The sequence below is a fragment of the Cololabis saira genome, chromosome 14 (genome assembly GCF_033807715.1).
Source record: "Cololabis saira isolate AMF1-May2022 chromosome 14, fColSai1.1, whole genome shotgun sequence".
Classification (NCBI taxonomy): domain Eukaryota; kingdom Metazoa; phylum Chordata; class Actinopteri; order Beloniformes; family Belonidae; genus Cololabis; species Cololabis saira.
Window position 1 is genome coordinate 24,534 of NC_084600.1, and position 18,962 is coordinate 43,495.

At 38.8% G+C, this 18,962-nt stretch overlaps 1 protein-coding gene across 4 annotated transcripts in view; it reads left to right on the top strand.

Annotated features, from left to right (window-relative positions):
• LOC133459430 (latent-transforming growth factor beta-binding protein 3-like) overlaps positions 1-18,962 on the top strand; it is a 43,091-nt gene that overhangs the window by 15,464 nt on the left and 8,665 nt on the right. For 3 of the 4 annotated variants that reach the window (XM_061739332.1, XM_061739333.1, XM_061739335.1), the window contains 13 exons: positions 1,528-1,659; positions 1,746-1,874; positions 3,065-3,184; positions 4,409-4,531; positions 4,609-4,731; positions 5,476-5,595; positions 5,885-6,010; positions 6,255-6,425; positions 7,564-7,644; positions 12,054-12,182; positions 13,449-13,586; positions 13,679-13,819; positions 17,575-17,703. In XM_061739332.1, the coding sequence (XP_061595316.1) occupies positions 1,528-1,659; positions 1,746-1,874; positions 3,065-3,184; positions 4,409-4,531; positions 4,609-4,731; positions 5,476-5,595; positions 5,885-6,010; positions 6,255-6,425; positions 7,564-7,644; positions 12,054-12,182; positions 13,449-13,586; positions 13,679-13,819; positions 17,575-17,703 (1,662 nt within the window). The remainder of the gene's footprint in view (positions 1-1,527; positions 1,660-1,745; positions 1,875-3,064; positions 3,185-4,408; positions 4,532-4,608; positions 4,732-5,475; positions 5,596-5,884; positions 6,011-6,254; positions 6,426-7,563; positions 7,645-12,053; positions 12,183-13,448; positions 13,587-13,678; positions 13,820-17,574; positions 17,704-18,962) is intronic. The other variant, XM_061739334.1, reaches the window with a different exon arrangement.

An 18,962-nucleotide genomic window follows, 5' to 3' on the forward strand; every position in this document is an offset into this window, starting at 1 on the left:
ACAAAGTGATGGAAAGGATGCCTTCTGCTCCTGAAAGCTTACAAAATAGCATTGAATGGGTTCTGCCGTAAAGTGGACATTAATGTTGTAACTACTCTTAAAAGCTTGACTACAGAAGAATATTATGGCCAGGCAGGAGAAAAATCAAAATAATATTTTAGATTCTTTTTTTTCATTATGCACTTCGAGAAAAAAGTCGAAATGTCGTGAAAAAATAATGTTGAAATACAATTTCAAGAAAAAAAATTATAATTTTGAGCTAGCTCAGGTGGTAGAGCGGGTCGTCTAATGATCGGAGGGTTGGCGGTTCGAATCCCGCTCCGTCCCAGTTGCTGTCGTAGTGTCCTTGGGCAAGACACCTTACCCACCTGCCCCGTGTGAATGTGTATGAATGTTGGTGGTGGTCGGAGGGGCCGTTAGGCGTGATATGGCAGCCACGCTTCCGTCAGTCTGCAGGGCAGCTGTGGCTACAAACGTAGCAGCTGTGGCTACAAACGTAGCAGATGTGGCTACAAACGTAGCAGCTGTGGCTACAATGTAGCTACCACCACCGGTGAGAATATGTATGAATGAATAATGGTCTCTGTAAAGCTCTGGGTGCCTTGAAGGCGCTATATAAAACCAAGCCATTATTATTAAAAGTCGAAATGTCGCGAAAAAAGTCGAAATGTCAAGAATAATGTTGAAGTACAATTTAGAGAAAAAAGTCGAAATGTTAAGAAAAAAGTCAAAATTTTGTGAATAAAGTTAAAATGATGAGAAAAAAGGCGAAATTTCGACTATATTCACGAAATTGTATTTCAACATTAATCTCAAAATTTCGACTTTTTTCTCGAAATTGTATTTCAACATTAATCTCGACATTTTGCGGACTTAGCGGACTATTTAATCTCTTGTCTGCAAGTTTTTTAACAAGCCATAACTCTTTCCTTGGGTTTCCTTGGTAACGGGAGATATTCTAGTCCGCTCAGCTCCACTCGGCTATTTTCTTTTCTCTCCTCTTCAGCATCCCAGTCATCAAAATTGTTAAATTCACCAAATAAATTAAAAGAAATTACAAAATCACTAATGTCGCCGTCCTGCGGTAGCCGGCTCTTCTTCTCTGAATCTCCGTTGCCATGGTTACCACCTGGCAGTTTATCCAGCGCAATGATATTAAAGTTATCAGGCAATTTGACCAAACTTGTTTTCTAGGTGTAGGTTATCACTTTTAATGTACACCTGCCAGCCAATCAGAATGGAGTATTCACACAGGCCGTGGTATAAGCGTCTGTATAGTATGCTGTGTGTGTGTTTGTTGTATGAATGAGGGTACGGGGAGTGGGGGGGTCAAGGGGGATTGTTTCTTTTCTCTTTTTAATGTAAAGCACTTTGTGTTGCATTTTATCTGCATGAAAGGTGCTATATAAATAAATAAAGTTAAAGTTAAAAAAGGTCATGAAAAACGCCCTCTGTCCTCAAACCCCGGTAGCCTTTAACTGTGTATGTAATAATCGTATTGTACTTTTCCCTCTGACTTCACTCCAGATGATAATGAGTGTGAGTCAGAGCCGTGCGGACACGGCAGAGGCCGCTGCGTTAACATTGAAGGATCATACAAGTGCCTTTGTCGCACGGGTTACAAACACACAGTGCAGAATAAAAGACTTAAGTGCACTGGTAAGTTATTGCTAAGCTATAATGCTGCTGTTTCATCTATAAGCAACCAGACCCTGCACCAGCCCTCACCTTTGTGTTTGTTGCAGATGTGGATGAGTGCTCCAAACAAGACATCTGCGGCGTCGGGGGCTACTGTGTAAACCTGCCAGGTTCTTACAAATGTGAATGTCACAGCGGCTTTAGGAGCAAATCACACCGACATCCAGCCTGTGAAGGTACAGAAGCACGGCTTCCCGTGGCATTATGGATGCCCCCTCCCCAGGCTTTCTCCTGACTAAAATACTGTTTGTGAATTAGGGGTGTAACAATATATCGTGACACGAAATTTTGCGATACAAAAATGTCACGATACGTGTCGTAGAGGTGACAAACTGTATCGCGATATTGGATTATTAATATTAATCTATTGTGTTGACTAGTAACGCGCATCCGACCACGACTCGACCCGCGGACCAAAATCTTACTCCGCTCAGAAGAAACTAGTACCGTTTTGGTCTCGATCACAGGACTCTTGCAGGGTTTTGAGCTCTGAACCTTTACTTATGTAAGGCTGGTGTAAAGTTAAGCCTTACCTTATTAAATTAAACCTTTTTGGGGTCGTGAGTAGGATAAACACGGGGACAACTTCTGCTGAGTTCCAGTGTACTTTAATGTCCCTCAACAGTGTAGGATTTTAGAACATCAACACAGCACCTAGTGCCGTACTGTGGCGTATCACTCCGCCCAATCTAAAACAGACTAATCACTACAGATAAACTGACTAGTGTCATTATAGTCCCTGATTTACATCAGAATATAAAGAATATATTTATAAAATAATGAACCCTGGATTACCAAAATAACCTTCTTAACAAAAATAAATCTCCTCTTACACTTATAAGGTGAGCATGAATCAATCTGTTTTATGATGTAAAATTGTATGTATTTATTTACTTTTATTTATTTATTTAATTTTAGTTGTTAAATTTCTGGAAAAGAAAAAAGTCAAATCATACATGAGAGAAACTTTTCAGTTTGTGGCAAAATATTTGTACTTGTATGAAACTGAAGATCATAATGCAAACCTGACATTTACTTTTAGTTCAGTTTGTGGAAAATGGTTGGCCTGGCTTTCTCTTTAAAACTTAAACAGTTATAAAGCATTACAAACTGTTACAATAGGTCAAACGTACAGCATTGTTTTGTATTTTGTGTCTTTCAAATAAAAGACCATTTATTCCAGTCATATGTTCCTCATTTAAGGTTGTTAAAAAAATACTGCTATAATATCGTATCGTTATCGTGACCTCAATATCGTGTATCGTACCGTATCGTGAGATTAGTGTATCGTTGCACCCCTATTGTGAATATATGTATGAATCTGAACTTTGAACAGTTATGCAAACCTTGTACACATTCATTGCAGACATTAATGAGTGTTTGAACCCGGACTCTTGCCCCAATGAGCAGTGTGAGAACACTCCCGGCTCCTACGAGTGTGTTCCCTGTCTGCCTGGACATGAAGCTCACGGCGGTACATGTTACGGTGAGTGCAGCTTCGCTACAGTAGAACAGCACTCAAATAAACAACAGTATAAGCAAATGGTGGAAAGTCCAGGAAAGCTTGCAGGTTTTCTAAAATGCTACAAAAATGAATACTCATATTCACTGACTTGCTTGGACCGTCACCAAACAGTATGAATGCGCTGCTGACATCAAATTGTAGATTTGTTTATGTTTTCTAAATACACTGAAGTTGATCCTGTGTACTTGTGTGAAAATTTTTTAGAAAAAACCTATTTAACTTAATTTCAATCTGTACAGTACTTAATAGAAAATCAGGCATTGCAAGCATTAATGTACAGAAGCGTATTGCATTCACTTGAGAGAAAAAAAATCTCCTCTGTTTTTCTGAATTAACGAGATAATTATCTCAGGATTCTGAGAAAAGTTTTAATAAAAAAAATAATTCTGCTCTGTTTTTCTGAATTAACGAGATAATTATCTCAGGATTCTGTGAAAAGTTTTAATGAAAAAAATAATTCTGCTCTGTTTTTCTGAATTAACGAGATAATTATCTCAGGATTCTGTGAAAAGTTTTAATGAAAAAAATAATTCTGCTCTGTTTTTCTGAATTAACAAGATAATTATCTCAGGATTCTGAGAAAAGTTTTAATAAAAAAAATAATTCTGCTCTGTTTTTCTGAATTAACGTGATAATTATCTCAGGATTCTGTGAAAAGTTTTAATGAAAAAAATAATTCTGCTCTGTTTTTCTGAATTAACAAGATAATTATCTCAGAATTCTGAGAAAAGTTTTAATGAAAAAAAAAATCGTCTCTGTTTTTCTGAATTAACCAGATACCTCACAACTTGCATGAAGCTTTCATTCACTTGAAAGCTGGATTTCATGGAAGCAAACATGTTCCTGTCCAGTTTAATCCAGTTTTATTTCGCTTTTGGTTCGAAACATTGGGAGATACTCTCGTCTTTAAGTTTTATAGATGGTATTGTTATTAGTTTGTCAACTTTGCGCAGGCACCTCAGGACTTTGCGGTTGTTCAGACGGAAAGCCAATTCTGATCTGCTGGACATTGCAACTTTTCTCCAGGATCACTTTTCTGAGATAATTAACTTGTTAATTCAGAAAAACAGAGCAGATTTTTTTTTTTCTCAAGTGAATGCAATATGCTTCCGTATTAATGCCATTGCCCCGATAATGGTTTTTGCACCAAACATGCGTCTTCACCTCTCTGTGATATATCCCCAGACATTAATGAGTGTCACAACCCCGGCATCTGTCCTAACGGCATCTGTGAGAACCTCCCCGGTACTTACCGTTGTCTGTGCGACGAGGGCTTCCTTCATTCTGTAGACAGCAAAAGCTGCAGTGGTGAGTACCGTGAAGTTAACCTGCCGCTTACATCCACATGTACTGGGACTGTCCATTAAAGAAGGGCTCTTTTGCAGACATTGATGAGTGTGCAGACATTCGGCTCTGCGCTTATGGCCGCTGCATTAACACAGAAGGCTCCTTCAAGTGCCAGTGCTACCCGGGGTACCAGCGCACGCAGGAGGGAAGCCACTGCGAGGGTACGACTTCACCCAGGAGCCTCCCACTCACAACCTGTACACAGGGACATCATGTCAAATTCATTTCACTCAAGAGACTTGTGGTTACGGAAGAGTGTTAGGGCCAGGCGGGAGAAAAATAAAAATAATATTTTAGAGGAGGACGATTTTTCTTTCATTATGCACTTCGAGAAAAAAGTCGAAATGACGAGAAAAAAGTCAAAATGTCGAGAAAAAAGTCGAAATGTGGAGAATAATGTTGAAATGTTGAAAAAAGGAGAAATTTCAACTTTATTCACGAAATTTCGACTTTATTCTTGAAATTGTATTTCAACATTATTCTCAACATTTCGACTTTTTTCTCGAAATTGTATTTCAACATTAATCTGCATGTAATCTACATGTAAGTCCCACCCACTTTTCCAGTCTGCTGAGAAGAATGTTATGATCAACTGTGTCAAATGCAGCTCTGAGATCCAATAATACCAGAACAGAGGATTTTCCTGCATTCCTTCATTATTCAGATGAATATCATTGATTGAGACTGATGAGTACAGTCTCAGTGCTGTGGTGTGGCCGAAGTCCAGACTGAAATGCATTAAAGAGGTTGTTTTGCATCATAAAAGCATTAGTAGTAGTAGTAGTAAAGTAGTAAAAACTCGATTTTTATATATATATTCATATATCCCCTTTAAGAGACGATTCAGAGCTGCAGCAACCCACCGAATTTGCAAAAAGTTTTCATTTTCATTTTTTTCATTTCAGACATCAATGAGTGTGAGAGGCCTTCCAACTGTCTGAACGGTCGCTGCATCAACAACATGGGCTCGTATTACTGCGACTGCCCCAAAGGGTACGAGCTGACCCGGGGCAGGGGCTGCCAAGGTCAGTCCCCTAAACACAGAGTAACCATAGCAAGACTCAAGTGCAGAAATGTCATTTGCCATTTATAATAACTGTTTTTTGAATCTGTATCTGTTCAGTAAGTTCACTCATGAAAGACTCATCACAGTACGAGTTATTACACTTTTTATATTCACTTTGTTCTGATATTTTATTTCTGTTTAATATTTTTGTTAAAGATTGCAAATAAGAAAATGACTCCGTATTTGCAGCTCAAAAAGTGTTTGGATTGAAACAAACGCTTAGAACGGGCTGTGATTCTCCCCTGCAGACATAGACGAGTGTGCGGTGGACAGAAGTCTCTGCCAGCCCAGCTCCTGCGAGAACAGACCCGGCTCGTTTGTGTGCGTGTGCAATCACGGTTATGTCCTTTCAGAGGACAAACACAGCTGTGAGGGTAAGCCTGCCCCGGGGTTGCTTTGCTTGAGAGTAAACCCACGTTCATCCCGGTGCATTAACACCATTAAACCCTGCCTGTGCCGCTACTATCGTTTCCCATTCAATTCTCCAAGGCCTGAAATCCAAACCATCCTAATCAGATGCCATACATGATCATAATTTGATCAAACAGCAATGGCAAAGCCATGTGGTGTGTTCACTAATACTCCTGCTTCTCATCTTTACCTCGCCCGCTCCTGCAGCTGTTCAAGTAGTGACAGATGACAAGAGAGAGTGCTACATGAACCTGGAAGACGCGGTTTTCTGCGACAGCGTTCTGGCCACCAACGTCACCAAGCAGGAGTGCTGCTGCTCCATCGGAATGGGCTGGGGTGACCACTGCGAGATCCACCCCTGCCCCGTCTCCCACACAGGTACGTGCAGGGCTGGGGATCCATTCAAGTGTCAAGAACTGATTAGATTCCGATTCTTAAGATGCAGAATCGATTATCAAGATTTGATTCGATCCGATTCGATTCTGATATTGATTTGGGTTAGTGTTATTTAAATTGTTTTTTCAGCTGCGCACGAATTATATGACATATAGTTGTGCAACATATTAATATTAGTATTATATTGAGATTCAACAGCAAGTATTGGCAGCTAATGATGCTGTAAGGACCAATCACCTGCCAGAATGCTGATAGAACTGCTTTCAGAAACATCATGGGTCAAATTACCAAACAGATCCAGGGAGGAAACAGAGACGGATGAAATCGCTTTTATTTTTTCCCACATTCCGTTTTAATTTTTTGTCCATTTTCAGTCTATTTGGGTTTTTAATTTTTGAGAATTTGGTTTTCAGCATTTTATGCAAATGTAACCCCAAGACAGTACTGTCTCAGAAAATTAGAATATTGTGATAAAGTCCTTTATTTTCTGTAATGCAATTACAAAAACAAAAATGTCATACATTCTGGATTCATTACAAATCAACTGAAATATTGCAAGCCTTTTATTATTTTAATATTGGTGATCATGGCTTACAGCTTAAGAAAACTCAAATATCCTATCTAAAAAAATTAGAATATTCTGGGAATCTTAATCTTAAACTGTAAACCATAATCAGCAATATTAAAATAATAAAATGCTTGCAATATTTCAGTTGATTTGTAATGAATCCAGAATGTATGAGATTTTTGTTTTTTTAATTGCATTACAGAAAATAAAGAACTTTATCACAATATGCTAATTTTCTGAGACAGTCCTGTATATAAAGTAATGAAATATAGACAATTTATGCAATTATAACTGAAAACTTTAATGTTTTCATACCTTTAAACATATTTAAAGGCAAAAACATGGCACCAGTTATTCTCGTGTCCAACAAAACATTCCTTTTTTGGGCATGAACCAAAAAATCTGAGAAAGTGGGAAAATCGATTTTTTCAACACAGGCCAAGGTACGTGTGCACTTTACTGTGCGTGGACGTGGAAATGAGCTCAGGTCTGATTTCAGGTTATAATATTTGGTATTTACTGCTAATGAAACTCCGATCTTCTCCCCCCCAGCTGAGTTTCATTCCCTGTGTTCTAACGGGCAAGGCCTCTACTCCGGGGAGGGACTCCAGTACAGCCTGCCGGCCTACCGAGGTAAATCAAACCTCACTGGGTAACAATCCCCTCAACACACAACAAAGATCACGCTTCCTTTGGACTTGCTTTCCAAAGAAGTACAGAACTCCAAATATTTTCGTTAGTGCAACAGTCATTTGAGCAGACAACACCTCCCAGCTTTTACTTCTTTTTTTTTCTTTATATTATAGATATTTTTATTGATTTTGGTTTTAAAGTAAAGAAACATGACATAAGGAAACATAGGAACACCATATTCTACACAGAACACACTGAGCAGGAATTCACACACGATGATGAAGCAAAATGAGTAAATATATATAGAGAAGAAGAAGAAGAAAGAAAAAAAAGGGGGGGTAAAGAAGAAATAGATGTACAATGGTAAACAGAGAAACAAACAAAGAAAACAAAAAAAAAAGGGGAGGGAGGGGAAAGAAAACTGTCAACAGTTGAATGGGTACATGACCAAATATCCAGGCAGTGAGGTGTTACAATATTCCGCTTGGTTAAAACTCAAGTATAGGCTTCTCTAGGAATATACAGTGCCTTGCGAAAGTATTTGGCCCCCTTGAACTTTGTGACCTTTTGCCACATTTCAGGCTTCAAACATAAAGATATAAAACTGTATTTTTTTGTTAAGACACAACAACAAGTGGGACACAATCATGAAGTGGAACGAAATTTATTGGATATTTCAAACTTTTTTAACAAATAAAAAACTGAAAAATTGGGCGTGCAAAATTATTCAGCCCCCTTAAGTTAATACTTTGTAGCACCACCTTTTGCTTTGCGATTACAGCTGTAAGTCGCTTGGGGTTTGCCTCTATCAGTTTTGCACATCGAGAGACTGAAATTTTTGCCCATTCCTCCTTGCAAAACAGCTGGAGCTCAGTGAGGTTGGATGGAGAGCGTTTGTGAACAGCAGTTTTCAGTTCTTTCCACAAATTCTCGATTGGATTCAGGTCTGGACTTTGACTTGGCCATTCTAACACCTGGATATTTTTTTTTTGTGAACCATTCCATTGTAGATTTTGCTTCATGTTTTGGATCATTGTCTTGTTGGAAGACAAATCTCCATCCCAGTCTCAGGTCTTTTGCAGACTCCATCAGGTTTTCTTCCAGAATGGTCCTGTATTTGGCTCCATCCATCTTCCCATCCCATTTGAATTTTAATTCAATTCAATTTTATTTGTATAGCGTCTAATACAACAGATGTTGTCTGTAGACGCTTTCCAGAGACCCAGAACATAAACCCCCGAGCAATTATTACATAAACAATGGCAGGTAAAAACTCCCCTAGTGAGAGAAAAACCTTAAGCCAAACAGTGGCAAGAAAAACTCCCCTTTAGGAGGGAAGAAACCTGGACCAGGACCTGGATCATAAGGGGGGACCCTCCTGCCGAAGGCCAGACTGGGGCGGTCGGGGACGTCAACAGCACACAGCAGTCAGGTGGAAGCAGCAACGGGATGGCCGGGGTAGGGGGGGGGGACCAGGACCGCAGGCCAGCACGCAGCTCCCGAAGCTTCGGCCTGCAAACATGCACAAAAGAGAAAAAAAAAGGGGGCCAGCACAAGAAACTACAGGACCAGGAGCAAGGAGAAGAGAGGAAGGGAAGAGGAGAGGAGAAGAAGGGTGAGAGGCACCGCCCAGTGGATCATGTTGGTGCCCCCCTGCAGCAGAGGCCTATAGCAGCTACCACAAAGCTATGTTTGAGACTAACTATTATAGTCTTGTTCTATAGCTGCAACTATGACTACTGACTCTAACACACTAGAGTTTACACTAACTAGAGGTTTACTAACAGCAACTAGAGGTTTACTAACACTAACTATAGGCTTTACTAAACAGAAAGGTTTTAAGTTTAATTTTAAACGTGGAGGTGGTGTCAGCCTCCTTAACCCAGATTGGAAGTTGGTTCCATAGTAATGGGGCCTGATAGCAGAACGCCCGCCCTCCAAATCTACATTTGTATACTCTAGGACAGGGTTCTCCAACCCTAGTCCTGGAGAGCACCTATCCAGCATGTTTTAGATGTTTCCCTGCTTCAGTACACCATGATACAAGGAGCTGTGTCATCAACAGAACTGTCCAGACCTTGATGGCAAGTTAATGACGACCATTGATTAGAATCAGATGTGTTCATGCAGGGAGACACCTAAAACATGCTGGATAGGTGCTCTCCAGGACCAGGGTTGGAGACACCTGCTCTAGGAAATGGTAAATGGTAAATGGCTTACACTTATATAGCGCTTTCCAGCTGTACTCCTACAGCCCCAAAGCGCTTTACACTGAAAACATTCACCCACACACGCACACGCACACATTCACACACCGGTTGTTGGCGGAGCTGCCATACAACGGCGCTGGCCTGACAACCGGGAGCAACCAGGGGATTCAGTGTCTTGCCCAAGGACACTTTGGTGGACACAGGAGGAACTAGGGTTTGAACCACTGACCTTCAGGTTCATGGGCAAACGCTCTACCAACTGAGCCACCTTCCCCTACGAACTAGGAGCTACGAGTAAACCTGCACTCCGAGAACGGAGAGCTCTGCCAGGAACATAAGGCACTATCAGGTCTTGCAAATAACATGGAGCTAAGCCGTTTTGGGCTTTATATGCAAGTAATACAATTTTAAATTGAATTCTGAATTTTACAGGTAGCCAATGGAGCGACGCTAACACTGGAGAGACGTGGTCTCTCCTGCTGATTCCTGTCAGCACTCGTGCTGCTGCATTTTGGATCAGCTGGAGCCTATTCAGCAAATTACTTGGACATCCTGCTAATAACACATTACAGTAATCTAGTCTAGAAGATACAAACGCATGAAATAGTTTTTCTGCATCACTCTGTGAGAGGATTTTCCTAATCTTTGTTACGGAGATCAAAAAATGCTATTTTACAAACCTGATTAACATGTGGTTTAAACGACAAATCCTGATCGAAAACGACACCAAGGTTTCTCACAGTTGCACTGGAAGCCATCGCACCACCATCAGTTTAGCTAACGGTTCTGTTTCATCCGGCTTCATAGACAAATAGAGCTGCGTATCATCAGCATAACAATGAAAGTGTATGCCGTGATTCTGGATTATACTTACCAATGGCTAGGGCCAATCTTGTTCAGTTTACAAGATTGGCCCTAGCACTGAACCCTGCGGAACACCATAACAGCGCCTTGACTGTTTTGAAGAAACCTCATGTACATGAACAAACTGGAACCTGTCAGATAGATATGATTTAAACCAACGTGTGTAACCATCTTCCCTGTCCCTGCTGAAGAAAAGCAGGCCCAAACCATGATGCTTCCACCACCATGTTTGACAGTGGGGATGGTGTGTTGAGGGGGATGAGCTGTGTTGCTTTTACGCCAAACATAACGTCTTGCATTGTTGCCAAAAAGTTCGATTTTGGTCTCATCTGACCAGAGCACCTTCTTCCACATGTTTGGTGTGTCTCCCAGGTGGCTTGTGGCAAACTTTAAACAACACTTTATATGGATATCTTTAAGAAATGGCTTTCTTTTTTCCACTCTTAAAGGCCAGAATTGTACAGTATACGACTGATTGTCATCGTATGGACAGAGTCTCCCACCTCAGCTGTAGGTGACCTCTGACCTCTGCAGTTCATCCAGAGTGATCATGGGCCTCTTGGCTGCATCTCTGATCAGTCTTCTCCTTGTATGAGCTGAAAGTGTAGAGGGACGGCCAGGTCTTGGTAGATTTGTAGTGGTCTTATACTCCTTCCATTTCAATATTATCGCTTGCACAGTGCTCCTTGGGATGTTTAAAGCTTGGGAAACCTTTTTGTATCCAAATCCAGCTTTAAACTTCTCCACAACAGTATCTTGGACCTGCCTGGTATGTTCCTTGTTCTTCATGATGCTCTCTACTCTTTAAACAGACCTCTGAGACGATCACGGTGCAGGTGCATTTATACGGAGACGTGATTACACACAGGTGGATTCCATTTATCATCATTAGTCATTTAGGTCAACACTGGATCATTCAGAGATCCTCACTGAACGTCTGGACAGAGTTTGCTGCACTGAAAGTAAAGGGGCTGAATAATTTTGCACGGCCACTTTTTCAGTTTTTTATTTGTTAAAAAAGTTTGAAATATCCAATACATTTCGTTCCACTTCATGATTGTGTCCCACTTGTTGTTGATTCTTCACAAAAAATTACAGTTTTATATCTTTATGTTTGAAGCCTGAAATGTGGCAAAAGGTCACAAAGTTCAAGGGGGCCAAATACTTTCGCAAGGCACTGTATGTCCAGATAAGTCCATAAAGGGCCTCTCTGCAAAGTCTGTGCACGCTCTGTTCCGGTGTAATCTGAAGCCTATGAATTATCCAGCTTTTACTTCTGTGTGCATAGAATCTTTGAACCTCAAAGTCACCAAATGTTTGGTTGGTTCTCCACAGATATTGACGAGTGTTCTCTATTTGCGGAGGAAATCTGTAAGAAGGGTCGCTGTGAGAACACGATGCCGGGCTACGAGTGCTACTGTCAGCAAGGCTTCTACTACGACGGCAACCTTCTCGAGTGCATCGGTAAGTGCTTTAATAGGCAGCGGGAAACTGCACCGCCTATGGGGGGGAGTAAATAAAATCAGTAATGTAATATTGATAAGTAAATAAATAATTAAAAAAATATAAAATAAAATTAAAGTATAAGAAAAAAAATACTTTAAACTATAATTAAAATGAAATTAAGATAGAATCAAGTGCCAGGATTGATTTGATTTGATTTGAAGATTTATTTCGAACATGCAAAAATGAATACAAAAAGTAAAAAAACAGAATACAAATACTGTTAATAACTGTTCAATACAGTGATATAATACTCAATTATATGTATATATAAATATAGTCAAAATCAAACAAATGAAGGCAAAGAAAACAAAACAAACGCCCCCATTTAGTTGTGCTAAAGTTGTGTATGTTTGTACTAATTATAATGTACTTATAATTACATTATCATTACTTTACTATAATACTACTATATAATATAGAACAATAGACAGCAATGGCATAACAATATACTTGAATAACTATATAAGAGTAGATATACTATGTATACACTGGTTCAAATATTTACTTCCAATTATATACATAAAAATTACTATAAATCTATATATCGACATATCTACATATAACTATAAATCAGTATATATTAATAGAGATATAGATACACAAATACTGTACGTATAATAGAACTAAATATATATCCATATACATACCTACATATAACATATCTATATCCATAATATACATCTATATATATACACATATTAATAAACGTACATATCTACATATATTGCCTGTACCAACAGAGAGAAATTCCTGTTCAAAATAAGATAGAAATGGTTGCCAGGCTTTGTAGAACTTTTGAGAGGAGCCTCGGCAAACATGTATCATAAAAACTAAACGATGGAAAGGCTCACTGGTAAATATATGGCCGTACTGCTATGGGCTCAAATTAAAGCCATAAATATTTTGCATTTGTAAATAAACTTTGTACTTGTAGAAATATTTTGAGCGTGTGCAAAAAATATTTGTACTTGCAAAAAATATTTGTACTTGTAGAAATATTTTGTGCGTGTGTAAAAAATATTTGTACAAGTACAAATATTTTTTGCACATGCACAAAATATTTCTACAAGTACCAATTTGTTTTGCACACGCACAAAATATTTCTACAAGTACAAAGTTTATTTACAGATACAAAATATTTATGGCTTTAATTTGAGCCCATATACTGCCAGATGTTTGGGAACAGGACCGGCTTGTTTTACGGTTGTTTCCTGTTCTCCTCAGATGTGAATGAGTGCCATGACGAGTCTCTGTGTACTCACGGCCGCTGCATCAACACTGAGGGAGCCTTCTACTGCATCTGCAGCCCCCCCTGGACCCCAGACTCCAACAAGAAGAAGTGCGTGATGGCAACAGTAGCAGGTCAGTTCACTGTTTGTTCAGAGCTGGAACTGCCTTTTTTTCTAGCTGGTGAAAAAAATAACCTTAAACACACCGTTCTTTGTGTTGCGCAGATGTGAATGAGTGCGAAGACCGGGAGAACTGTAAGAATGGCATCTGTGTGGACATTGTAGGGTCCTACTACTGCGTGTGCACTCTGCCCTGGACCTTGGCCACTGACCGTAACAGTTGCGTGTCTCCCGAGGAGCAGGCTGGTAAGTTGGGACCGTCGGCCCTGGGATTGAAGTATCACGCTACAGGGGGGGCAGTAGAAGTTTAGGCTGGGAAAAAGAAAAGAAAGAAGAAATCAGCAAAATGTGTAAATCTGTTGTTCCTTCTGCATCTGTGATAAACGTTTGTAGTCTTCGATTAGAGGGATCACTTTGAAAGCTTCCAATGTGTATTTTACACATTTCCAAATTTTTTACCAAAGGTACCTGGGACTTAGGTTCCAGGAACTGTTTTCCAACAGTAAAAGCTTACCCCTCACTAGAGCTTTGTCAAGTTCTGCAACAAAGTCCTACAAAATCTATTCAACTTAAAGTCTGAAAAATACAGGACTGTCTCAGAAAATTAGAATATTGTGATAAAGTTCTTTATTTTCTGTAATGCAATTAAAAAAACAAAAATGTCATACATTCTGGATTCATTACAAACAACTGAAATATTGCAAGCCTTTTATTATTTTAATATTGCTGATTATGGTTTACAGTTTAAGATTAAGATTCCTAGAATATTCTAATTTTTTGAGATAGGATATTTGAGTTTTCTTAAGCTGTAAGCCATGATCAGCAATATTAAAATAATAAATGGCTTGCAATATTTCAGTTGATTTGTAATGAATCCAGAATGTATGACATTTTTGCATTACAGAAAATAAAGGACTTGATCACAATATTCTAATTTTCTGAGACAGTACTGTAAGTCTCTCCTCCCTGACTTTAGCACACGCTCGGCAAATGTGGTTATACAGAGTTGTGGGTGTTTTTATTTGTGAGTTATAATGCAACAGCTGTGAAACAATAACAGTTAAAGTTTTATATCCACAATTAACTGGCACGCTCTCGTCATATATTGCCGTTCTCTCCTCTATTCAGTGAACCAGTTTTGGAAGTCTGAATGTTTTGCATCTTAAATTTAATAGTGTTCATAGGTTAATATTAGTGGTGGGACTCGATTAAAAAAATTATCTAATTAATTAGAGGCTTTGTAATTAATTAATCGCAATTAATCGCATATCAATATTTGACACGAGAAGCAACGTTTTTCAATTTAAATGGATTTTGGTATATGACTGAATCATTGAATTGACACATAAATGAGCTTAAACAACAAAATTGTGTTTATTTTGATAACTGAGTATTAACATGAAGTGCAATATGAATAATAGGAATATGATTGCATTGTCCACAAGGCACAAACTTAAATTCAAGTTAGCTATATTCAAGCTTATTCAGGACTTTTTGTAAACTTTTCTGTCTTAAACACATTTGTTTTTATTTAGTACAATTAAAAAACAGCACTTTCAAGCACATTCCCGAAAAGTGGAAACTGAACATTGCAAAATAGTTAAAATATCCTTGGAATAAAATTAACAGACCAACAGTTAAACATAGCGTGCCCTTTCTACCATCTTCTAACATGTTTGGCATTGAGGTGGTAGCGGAGGCTGGAGCAGCTCTGGTGATAGGCAAATTCTTTCTTGCACAATTTGCACACAACTGTGCTTTTATCCAGGTTTCCACTCGGTAGTTTTTTAAAACTAAAATTTCCACCCAGCAGCGACTTTGCATGGGTTTGGGTTTCCATTGTTGTTTCTCATGTTGAGTACCATGCATCAGTATTACGGGTAACTTATGAGAAACAGTTTGGAGTGCAAAGGTAAATTGCGATTAAATGAGTTATTTTTTTTTTTGGCGCGTTATTTTTCTGTAATTAATTAATGGTAATTAACGCGATAAAGTCCCAGCCCTAGTTAATATTGATGTTGGATATGACTTGAGATGACTGAGACAGTGAGGTTCCAATAAAAAGCTGATATTCCGCCTGTGAGCAGATAGATGTGGCCCCGGCGGTGCTGGGCTACCTGTGGGCTAGTGAAGACTGGAGGAGCAGGCTTTCTCACTGGGATCCACACACATTTATACCTATTTCTTTTATTTTTTACACTATTAGAATCAGTTACAACTAATGAAAGTTTATGTCGTGGAGTGTCAGTGTCAATAAGTACAGCTTCATCTCGGAGTGTGCTGGTGTCAGATTAATATCTACTAAAAGCCTCCAGATGATTTTTCTTGGCCGCCATGGTGCGCCAGAGTGCAACTGTATACTCGGCCCAATCTCTTTGTCTTGTCATTGCTGAATTGAAGATGTTTCCTCACAGCCGAAGTCAGATTACATCCTTTTAACAGACGGTTGAAGCTGAAGCACATTTCTAGTTATGCTTATGGCTGCAAGTCAGTGAGAACGAATGATTGTTCCTATTATTGCAGCACTCTATTTGTCTTTTCCACATTTAACAGTGCAGTATAAACTATAACAAGTTGACAATTATATTTTTACACCTAAGACATGTTTTTCTTTGCTATTTTGGGACATTTTGCTTAGATTTATGAAAAGGATGAATGTACTTGAATATGAGAGAAATAACAAAATGACTGAAATGACAAGCAACACATGGAATATTACACTGTGTTTTTACTTATTAGTATTATTAATAAAAACTGTGTAATTATTCATAAATACAGAAGCAGTGAGTGAAAAACACACTTGACTTTCTGAATGAGTTAAGAGTGTAAGTCGCAGCCAGATGTAAACATTTCTGCGAAAGCAAAACCTTTGGCACAATGCCAAAGAGGAAAGACATCAGCATTGTTCTCAGAGAAGTAACTGTTGCTGCCCATCGATCTAAAACGGATTTTAAAGTCGTTTCTAAAAATAGATCAGAATTCTAGCCAAGAATTCAACAGTCAGAAAGAATACTAGCTTTTAAGACCGTTGCCAGTCTTTCCTGGATTGAGGCAAGCAAGTCCCCCATTCAGATTTTGCGATGTTCAGAGAAGAAGAAAAAAAGCCCAAGAGCTAAATCCCAGACTCTAGTGTAATTGAACAAAGACAGCACAAGTACGACTTATTGGTAAAGATTCAAGGGAAAAAAACTCTTCGTTGTAAAAGGAACATGACAGGTTTGCAAAGTTCCACCAAGAAACTGTAAAACCTCATGGAACAACGTCCTTTGGCCAACGAGAGCAAAGTGAAGATCTTTGTATATACCGTATTTTCCGCACTATAAAGTGCACCGCAATATAAGGCGCACCTTCAATGAATGATATATTTCGAAACTTTTTCCATATATAAGGCGCACCGCATTATAAGGCGCACTGCCGGTTTTTGAGAAAATGAAAGGCTTTTAGGTGTGTCTTATAGTGTGGAAAATACGGTTATTAATAGTATCAGGTTTGGTAAAAAAAAAAAACAACAAAAAAAAACAGAGAATAAGCAGGAACACCTCATTCCAACTGCAAAGTATGGAGGTTCGGGGGTGATGATTTGAGCCATTTGACTTGCTCCCCTTGCAGATATTGACACAAGAATGGATAGCTGGAGACAAGGAATTGAGAAAAACATGGACTTGCATGTGCGCCTTTGACATGAGCAAAAACATTGTTACATTGTTATTTAAGCAAGTGCAACATCACCACAACCAATGTTGCTCCGAGAGCTTGAAATGTTCATTTTTCATTTGGTACTGTTTCAGAATTATGTTTATTCTGCTCTGAGTTGTCCAGTTACACAAAGAGCATATTTATTAAGAAAAAACTAAATCAAAACCAAGATAAAAGTACAAAATGTGCAGTTAACGTTACAAATGGAGCATTTATTTGGACTGGATTATTCTGAAATTCATGCTGTAACACAAGCCCCAAGTAGATGTTCATACTGTAACTAGTGTCTGTGGTGCCCTTTGCAGATGTGAATGAGTGCCAGGACCCCTCATACTGTAAGAATGGGAGGTGTGAGAACACGCCCGGCTCCTTTCACTGTTTTTGCGACCCTCCCCTCACCTTCAGTGCGGCGCTGAAACAGTGCGTCTATGACGGTGGGTAAAATCAGCTCGCCTGAGCCAGTCCGCTAAAAAACGAGTTGGCCTTCCCTTTCACATCAGCCGCTCATGTTGGTCTTTGTATGTCCACTCAGTCGCTGTCTACTGTGGCTGTTAAAGCCTTTCCCCCTTTGACCCACTTTATGGGGACATTTTTTCCATTTTTAGACAAGACACCAGTTTCTTTTGTATCTGTGGAAAAAACGGATACAAGTACATTTGCTGCGAGGAAAATGTAACACCTTTCAGCACTTTCCCCTGCATGTGTATCTTTCCAAAAGCAGTTTGTGTCTTTTTGTCTGTGTTAGTAATAGTAATCAAATGGATATGTTATGATAAAATCGGACACTCCTGGCATCTGGAAACTACTGAAAAGCGACCAAAGCCTAATAGTAATAACCAGTACTCGAGTTGTAAAAAAAAATCAGGGGGGATGGTGGATTTTATCATATGGGGACAGATAATTTGTGCTGATTACAAATAATATAATATATTACAAATAATAGCAGTGACCAAAACAGCTGCAGAAATACTGCAGGAATGACATAGCAGCAGTTAAATGCAGCCTTCTGTAAGCTTTAAATATCCACTGGGCTTACATCAAATACATCAAAACACAACAATAAAAACACTTTTCTGAACTTATCAATATAACTCTGTCCTTCACAGGATAAGTAACATGGATCACTGCAAAAACTCAAAATCTTAAGAATATTTGTCTTATTTCTAGTTAAAATGTCTCATTTTAGTAAAAAAAATCTCATTACACTTAAAACAAGACTCATCACTGGAAAAAACAAAAATTTTCACCTGTTTTAAGTAGATTTTCACTTAAAATAAGTAGAAAAATCTGCCAGTGGAACAAGATTTTTTGGTTGTAATAAGAAGATAAATCTTGTCCCACTGGCAGATTTTTCTACTTATTTCAAGTGGAAATCTACTTGAAACAGGTGAAAATTGTCAAATAAGTTAAAGTTATTTTTCTGGTGATGACTCTAAATGTTGAAATAGCAGTAAAACCACATTCATTGATGAAATGACATAAGGGATGGAAAGGGGGGATGGCAGTTTTACAGGGGGGGATGATTTGGACCGTTTTTATTTCAGGGGGGATGCCATCCCCCCTCAACTCGAGTACTGGTAATAACATAATAATATCTAATATTGTTAATTTACAGTAATTTTTTATGTTTTGTTTGAAATATAAATAATGCATTCGTTCACTTTAACCACACGATCTGCGCATCCTTTCTGCA